This window comes from Coregonus lavaretus, assembly GCF_964263955.1.
Source record: "Coregonus lavaretus genome assembly, chromosome: 3".
Taxonomy (NCBI): domain Eukaryota; kingdom Metazoa; phylum Chordata; class Actinopteri; order Salmoniformes; family Salmonidae; genus Coregonus; species Coregonus lavaretus.
Window position 1 is genome coordinate 56,066,637 of NC_139990.1, and position 8,593 is coordinate 56,075,229.

At 46.2% G+C, this 8,593-nt stretch overlaps 1 protein-coding gene across 4 annotated transcripts in view; it reads left to right on the plus strand.

Moving 5' to 3' along the window:
* Positions 1–8,173, plus strand: part of LOC311116283 (dual specificity tyrosine-phosphorylation-regulated kinase 1B-like) — a 29,169-nt gene extending 20,996 nt beyond the window's left edge. The window contains exons 7-11 of one of the 4 annotated variants that reach the window (XM_084157396.1): positions 1,207–1,353; positions 1,445–1,606; positions 2,807–3,125; positions 3,810–3,913; positions 5,365–8,173. In XM_084157396.1, the coding sequence (XP_084013522.1) occupies positions 1,207–1,353; positions 1,445–1,606; positions 2,807–3,125; positions 3,810–3,913; positions 5,365–6,117 (1,485 nt within the window). In that variant the 3' untranslated portion in view covers positions 6,118–8,173. The remainder of the gene's footprint in view (positions 1–1,206; positions 1,354–1,444; positions 1,607–2,806; positions 3,126–3,809; positions 3,914–5,364) is intronic. The other 3 variants (XM_084157397.1, XM_084157398.1, XM_084157399.1) reach the window with 3 other exon arrangements.
* The last annotated feature ends 420 nt before the right edge of the window (positions 8,174–8,593 follow it).

The window sequence follows — 8,593 nt, forward strand, 5'->3', positions numbered from 1 at the left end:
GAGGACCCTAATGAACCCAATGTATGTGCTGGGTGGGGGTCGGGAGGGGTGTTGAGGAGAGAACACCATTGGGTTAGGAGAGAGGGAGAGGCAAGGGGAGGGAGGACTACGCCTTACCAAGCACATCAATATACACAGTCCACTCCTGAAATCAGTGCATTGCAGTTCACCACTCCCAATCCCAATGGATCCTTTGTGAATTGTTCTGGGTATCTGCATGCTTCTGTCTATTATATTTATGATAGACCTAAACCATTGCATACATCAGCAGTCGACTGTGGTTTATATAGTAGGCCCTTAATGCACACTATATCCCCTCTAGATGCTTGGGGGGGGGGGGTGTTGTTGGGTAGAGAAGGAAATTGGGGCAGGGAGGGAGGAGAGAGCTATTGGGGGATAGAGAGAGAGAGACGCAGGAGAAGGGAGGGAATGGTAGAAGAGGTAGAATTAATAAGAGCCAGCTTTTTGTAAACCAGATAAACGTTCAATGTATATTAACCTTTTCTAAAACATTGCTATCATTTGTGTGTTAATGCCTCTGGATATCTCAGGAAGAGGGAGAAGAGAAGGGTGGGGTAGATGGATGGATGGATGGATGGATGGATGAGGGAGAAAGCAGGAATAGCCCACAGATGATGATTCCCTGTCTCCAGTTTTAAAAGAGAATGCGCTCTGTTTTCTGCGGACGGTAAATAGACATGGCGAGGGAAGCTATGGAGGGAGGCCGTTGCCAGGTTGAATAGGAACTGGCATTCACAGCACGTCTTTGAGGACTCTTGGGAAGACGAGGAAATGGGCCTCACTACAGTGCTCAAGTATAGAATCTCAGCGGCTCTGCTGCACCCAGTTTAGATATTTCTACTCAGCTTGGCCTGCCATCCTGTGGACGAACGGTGTCATGGCACCACCTCCTCCACAAGTGGGTGTGCTCTAATTTAGATTAGAAACGTTATTAAAGGGCCACAGCTCTGTTCTGATGTAACCAACATACTGGAGCTAATACCTCTCTCTTTTCTCATCACATTTTCTCCCCTCGTCCTTCCATCTCTCTCTCTCTTTCTCTCATTTTCTCTTCTTTGGTAATATATTTTATTTCTTTACCTACCTGTCCATCCCTCCTCTGTCGTCTCCCCCCTTCTCCCTTCTCTCCCTCTTCACCTCTTTTCATGTCTTCCCTCCGTCCTCTCCTCCTCTTCTCTACCACAGATCTACCAGTACATCCAGAGTCGGTTCTACAGATCTCCGGAGGTGTTGCTGGGCATGCCCTACGACCTGGCCATCGACATGTGGTCCCTGGGCTGCATCCTAGTGGAGATGCACACGGGAGAACCCCTCTTCAGCGGCTCCAACGAGGTAGGCTGTGAGAACACACAAACACACAGCATTGGGTGTCAATGCCAAACTTGCCCCTGACCTGTCCTGTTGTTTCTCTCTCTCTCTCCAGGTGGATCAGATGAATAAGATAGTGGAGGTGCTGGGGGTCCCTCCCAACCACATGCTGGATCAGGCTCCCAAAGCACGGAAGTACTTTGACAAGCTGTCTGACGGCCTGTGGACCGTCAAGAAGAACAAGGACATAAAGAAGGTACTTTACCCCTCGGCCTCCGTGAGTAAAACTCTGCTCTTACTTAATCTTCTCATCTCCGAAACACATCCCTCCTGTCACTCACAACGCAGTAGGTTCAAGTTCCCCTGTCATCCCACAGATCTTGGATCAGATTACCTTGCTCCTACTCCCAAACCTAAACTTAACTACTAGGGGGATGGAAAAATATTTGACCCTAGTGTCAGTGGTTAGAGGCAACTTCTCTACTTACTCCTACTTGTATTAACCATTCACCCCTAGAGAGGGAAAGAGAGATGTGGAGAAGTAAGGGAGGAGGGTTAGCTTGATTTTGGAAAGTAGTTTGTGCAGAAGAGGTATTTTCTCCCTTTTCTAATTTCTAACCTAAACTCACACTCTTAGGAATGATATCAGAGTCCTCAGCATCTTCCTCTCCAATCATCATCATCATCTAATCCATCAGAACCCCTGGTCATATAGCTTTCCCTAATTGTTTAAAAAGGTCATTGTTGTTACATTATTGTGTCTGTATCAGAAGCATTACATAGCTACGCTAACCCTTTTATGGGATAGAGGGATGAGATGAAGGAGCAGTAAAAGCAGATGAAAGGTGGAGCTTGAACAAAGGGAGAGGCCTGGATTACGGTGGAGGTGAGAGATAGAGGGGAGAAAGGTTTGGATCAGATGTTAATTAACTCTGTGATCAGCCATCTCACCCCAGAGACAGGCACACCTGTGTGTGTGTGTGTGTGTGTGTGTGTGTGTGTGTGTGTGTGTGTGTGTGTGTGTGTGTGTGTGTGAGCACACGTGCACACCTATGGGTCTTAGCATGTATTTTCACTAGACGATTAGGGGTTAAGTGAATTGCAGGATAAGACAACTTATTGTTAGTTTTAGGACTAGGAGCTGATGGTCTTTAGACCGGAGACCATGTAAGGATACATGTTGGAGGTCTCATTCATTCCAGCTTCTCATCACTGGCTTGGTGTTATGTAAAAAAGGATAAAGTAGGCCTAATAAGTGAAAGTTATCCATTCATAATATGCATTCTACTGACCATCAACCATTTCACCATCATAACAACATGCATGCTTGCATGTGTGAAATTCAACCATAATAATAACTAAAAGTCACTAAAACTGCCTCGAAGAAAATGAGAACTCAACAGCGTTTCTCTGCACCTCCCCACATCCATATTCTCCGTTCTCCCCCCTCTCCATCTCCCTCTATCCCCCTCTTCAGGAGTACAAGCCTCCTGCGACGCGGCGGCTCCATGAGATCCTGGGGGTGGAGACCGGGGGTCCTGGCGGGAGGCGGGGCGGGGAGCAGGGGCACGCTCCCTGCGACTACCTGAAGTTCAAGGACCTGATCCTGCGCATGCTGGACTACGACCCCAAGACGCGCATCACGCCCTTCTACGCGCTGCAGCACAACTTCTTCAAGAAGACGACGGACGAGGGCACCAACACCAGCAGCTCCACCTCCACCAGCCCGGCCATGGACCACAGCCACTCCACCTCCACCACCAGCTCCGTCTCCAGCTCCGGTACGGGACACAGCAGTTAGTATACAGTATACCTTTACCATAAGCCACACTCACAGTCCACTGCATGGGGAAACATCTAGCGGAAACCACTGCAGAGGTCAAACCTCAATAGAACAAACTCTAAACATTGGCAGCCTGTTCGATCCCATATTCCTACTGCAGTGTTTCCCCCCAGATAATTCCCCCTATGTTTGTGAAAAACAGAGTCCTTAGATTGAGAGCTATTGAAAGCCCGTTGAAGCAATGTTGGTTAGTACAGTACTGTAAAGGATATTGTCTGGGAGATCCCTCCCACCTACATAGTCTTCGGGGGAACACTGCAGTCTACTGCGTCATAATGATGGTGGTTCAATGTTACATCTCAGCCAGCCCCTACAGCCCCTCTCTCTGCAACAGCTACACAGTCTCCATAGAAACAAGCTCCTAGTCACTTCAGCCGCAGCTCAGTCCCTACAGCCTGCAGCACACCGTCACCATAGCAACAGCTCAGCCTCAGCGGCCTCTCCTCTGCCACGGCTACAGCTCCCATTCACCATGGCAACAGATAGTCACCTTAGCTACAGCACCATGTTCAGCAGCTCAGCAACAGGTTATGTTCCCGGCAGTGATGGACTCAGTATGTTGATGTAACAAACCTATTGTGTATTCTGACTGACCGAGTGTATTTTCCCCGTCTCATCCCCTACTCCCTCTCTCCAGGTGGATCTAGCGGTTCTTCCAATGACAACCGGAATTACCGGTACAGTAACCGGTACTACAACAGTGCAGTTACACACTCAGACTACGAGATGCAGAGTCCACAGGTGAGCGGAGGTTTAAATCTGACCTCACTCTGATGTCTCGGATCTCATCACATGGAACAACATGTTCTTCCTCTATACCAGCTGGAACTGACATTTATACAGTGAGGGAAAAAAGTATTTGATCCCCTGCTGATTTTGTACGTTTGCCCACTGACAAAGAAATTATCAGTCTATAATTTTAATGGTAGGTTTATTTGAACAGTGAGAGACAGAATAACAACAAAAAAATCCAGAAAAACGCATGTCAAAATTGATTTGCATTTTAATGAGGAAAATAAGTATTTGACCCCCTCTCAATCAGAAAGATTTCTGGCTCCCAGGTGTCTTTTATACAGGTAACGAGCTGAGATTAGGAGCACACTCTTAAAGGGAGTGCTCCTAATCTCAGTTTGTTACCTGTATAAAAGACACCTGTCCACAGAAGCAATCAATCAGTCAGATTCCAAACTCTTTAACCATGGCCAAGACCAAAGAGCTCTCCAAGGATGTCAGGGACAAGATTGTAGACCTACACAAGGCTGGAATGGGCTACAAGACCATCGCCAAGCAGCTTGGTGAGAAGGTGACAACAGTTGGAATAAACACAAAAGAAGAGTTGAGTTGATGCCAAAGAGCTCCATTTTGGTCTCATCTGACCACAACACTGGGGGACCTTGCGGGCGCTGCAGGATTTCAGTCCTTCACGGCGTAGTGTGTTACCAATTGTTTTCTTGGTGACTATGGTCCCAGCTGCCTTGAGATCATTGACAAGATCCTCCCGTGTAGTTCTGGGCTGATTCCTCACCGTTCTCATGATCATTGCAACTCCACGAGGTGAGATCTTGCATGGAGCCCCAGGCCGAGGGAGATTGACAGTTATTTTGTGTTTCTTCCATTTGCGAATAATCGCACCAACTGTTGTCACCTTCTCACCAAGCTGCTTGGCGGATGGTCTTGTAGCCCATTCCAGCCTTGTGTAGGTCTACAATCTTGTCCCTGACATCCTTGGAGAGCTCTTTGGTCTTGGCCATGGTGGAGAGTTTGGAATCTGATTGATTGATTGCTTCTGTGGACAGGTGTCTTTTATACAGGTAACAAGCTGAGATTAGGAGCACTCCCTTTAAGAGTGTGCTCCTAATCTCAGTTTGTTACCTGTATAAAAGACACCTGGGAGCCAGAAATCTTTCTGATTGAGAGGGGGTCAAATACTTATTTCCCTCATTCAAATGCAAATCAATTTATAACATTTTTGACATGCGTTTTTCTGGATGTTTTTGTTGTTATTCTGTCTCTCACTGTTCAAATAAACCTACCATTAAAATTATAGACTGATCATTTCTTTGTCAGTGGGCAAACGTACAAAATCAGCAGGGGATCAAATACTTTTTTCCCTCACTGTATGATATGCTGTAGATACTGCATTCTCTGTTTCTAACGATGACCCATCTTCCTCCTCAACCCCCACCTCCAAGGCTCCATCTCAGCAGCAGCTGCGCCTCTGGCCGGGTGGAGAGGGGGGCATGGGTCCCCTGTCCAACAGCGGCAGTAGCGTCGGCGACCCCCCATACCCCCAGCTGCTGCTGCACAAGCCGGCGGCCACGCAGCACTCGCGCCACTTCCTGGGAGGTGGCGGCGTCGGGGGCATGATGGAACCGCACCACCCGCACCCCATCTACGGCGGTCACCACGGCAATGGGCGGGGCATGCGGCAGACTGGGCAGGGGAACCAGCCCCAGGGCCAGGCTTCGCAGGGCCAGCCGCTGATGCCCATCTCCTCCCCACAGATGCCGGACAGCATCGAGCTCAGCCTCACACACCACCACCATCTGGGTCAGTCTTCCATCATGCCGCCCCCATCCAGCTTGGACTCCAGCCAGTACGGCTCCTCCAACCTCCACCTGGGCCTCTCTGCCTTTCGGACTAGGACGGTCACGGCCCCCCAGCCGCTCCCCGCCGGCTCCCAGCAACAGTTGGCCCAGCCCCCAGCCTCTCAGGACAGCTTGGTCGCTGCCTCCGGGCTTGGATACATCCCCCCATGCTACCCGGGCAGTAACAACAATAACAACCCTCCCCAGGGTAGCGTGGTCGGGGGTGGGATGCTCACCGGGGGGCCCCCACCCAGGGGAGTAGGGGGCGGCGGGGGGAGGCCGGATTCTGAGGAGTCCACCATGATGGGTGTGTGCGGCAGTGGAGGAGGCGGCGGTCAAAACGCGGCCAACTCTTGATAAATCTTGAACAAATTCCAAAAGCCATACAATTTTAACAACGACAACATTACAATTTCAACACACATATACATTACACACACTCGAGTTTGAAACAAATATGGCCACACATACAGTTACAGAGACAAACCTGTGAAATATCAAAGGAATTGAGTTTTGTTTTGCATGGGAGAAGGTCGAGGGAGAGTAAGAGGGGAAGGCTTTGGAACTATTTTTATCCTTTTTTCACTTTCTTTGTTTTTCTTTTGTTGAAGGAAAGAAACAGGGCTCAGTAGTTGGAATGGAAAGTTTCAGATAAGTTTGTTTTTATTGTTATTATTATTATTATTATTATTATTATTATTATTATATTATTTGATTTTATGTGATTTAAGGAAAGGTTTGCAGCGAGATTTGTTGTTTGGGTTGTTTTTTGGAATGAAGACCGCAAAGGTAGATGAATGGTTTGAAAAGTGGTAATTGTTGGTTAAGAAGAGGGAGGCACGAGAGAGTACCCTTATGCTATTTTTAAATCTTTTTTATTTTAATTTTGTTTGTTTATTTTTTTCTGAAGTCTAGGTTTAATTGTACATGTTTTATTTATGAAACATCACTAGATGAGGAGGAGGGTGAGTGGGGAAGAGGAAGAGCTGCTTTATTTATTCATCCTTTTATTTATACAGGTTTAGTTTTTTTTTATTTGCTGACCGACAGAAAACACTTGCGCATACACATAGAAACAAACAAACTGGGGTCTTTTAGTTTGTTTTTCAGTTCAGTATATCTCACCCCCGAAACACATTTTTATTTTTAAATGTTTCCATTCTTCTCTTGCTTGACACAATGGCTTATATATCTGAAACGATGAAACAGATCATAGAAATAAAATGAAGCAAATGACAAAACCCGTAGTCACCACACAGTGAGAAACTATACGATGAGGAGGCTGAAACATTTGCCGAAGTGAGCCGCTTTCAAGAGGAGGGGGAACAAAACTTTACACAAAAGGAGGAAGTGATTCAAGAAGAACGAAAAACAACAAAACATTTTGCCACAAGGAAAACCAAAATGCTTCCCTGTTGTTTGTTTAAAAATAGTCTGCCTTCTACTTCACCATCTAACCAGACTCTTTCACCCTCTTTCTCTCTCTTTCTCTGTCTTTTCTTACTCCATTTTGTTTTGGACCGTAAACTACAGAAACGTAACACATTTTGGGTTGGATTAACTCTGGATATGCTAAGCCAAATCTTGCTCACTCTCTCTGTCTCGATCTCTCGCTCTCTTCTCCTCTCTGCCCCATTTTTCTGTTGGAAGGAAGGGAGGGGGGAGGGGGGCAATATATAGCAGGAGGGAGGAGTACTTACATATGAGGGGACACTTTCATGCCCTCCTTACCCCTACAGCGCCCCCCTGACTGACTTCTCTGCCCCCTTTTCTTTCTCATGTATTTTTTTTCCCCCTCCCTCCTTCACGACACTCTGTGAGTGCTGTTTGCCATCAAGTCAAAAAAGTGAACTACTTCTCTCTCGGCTGCTATCTCCACTTTCAACCATGTTCGGATTGCTGCTAAAGAAAACAGACAGAGATAAATAAATAAAAATGAAACTTTTTAACCCTCCTGCTTCAGAAAAAATGGAAAAATAAACCACTGCATCTCATGTATTTATTACTATTTAACAAGAAAAAGAAAAGGTAAAAATTAACCTGTTTTCTTCTGTTTTTTGTTTGGTTGCCTTCTTCCTGCAGGTGAAAGTTGGGCATTGAATAAATGTAACAGTTAAAGGTGGTATTAAAACACTGACTTAGTTTAAGTCAGCCACTGGGTGGGGCCTGAATGGGGGAAACTGGGTAAGAATAAAGTTGGATATATAAGAATAAAGAGTATACTTTTGCACACAAAGGTCAAATGCAAATCACAGCTTTCTGCTTTTTTCATCTTTCAGTCGACAGACCCTCATCTTGAGCAATGTGCATACAGTAGTAGGCCTGCACAAAGACAAAGTGTTGATGTGGCAAGCTAATAACTAAGTGATCACTGACATGGCATAATAAATCTGAGATTTGCGTTTGACCTCAAGTTATTTCATTATTTTTTGTACCTGAGTGTACCTGGTGTTGGGTGTGGTGGGGATGATGTCCATGAAGAACCACAAAGTTGGTGTGGCTACTAATGAACTTATTAGGAATCAGTCTCATCGTTTGGAGAGTCTTGCACTGTTGTGACTATTTTATTGTTGCCAATATACAGTAACAGGCAGCTCTGAGTAAAGTATGTGTAAACATGGCATTATAGCTAGATACATTAATGATTGGTGGTTTACTATCACAAGGTTACACTGAGTACACATAGTGTCTCCACTGTGTTTGAACCAGTGTCTTCCTGGAGGTAACGATTGATGAACACATGCTACTGGAAGTGTTAGAAGACAGGTTGTTGATACAGCTAGGGGCATAGAGTAGGCCATTAGGGTATCTTTTGTCGCAGCTTACGTTGGCA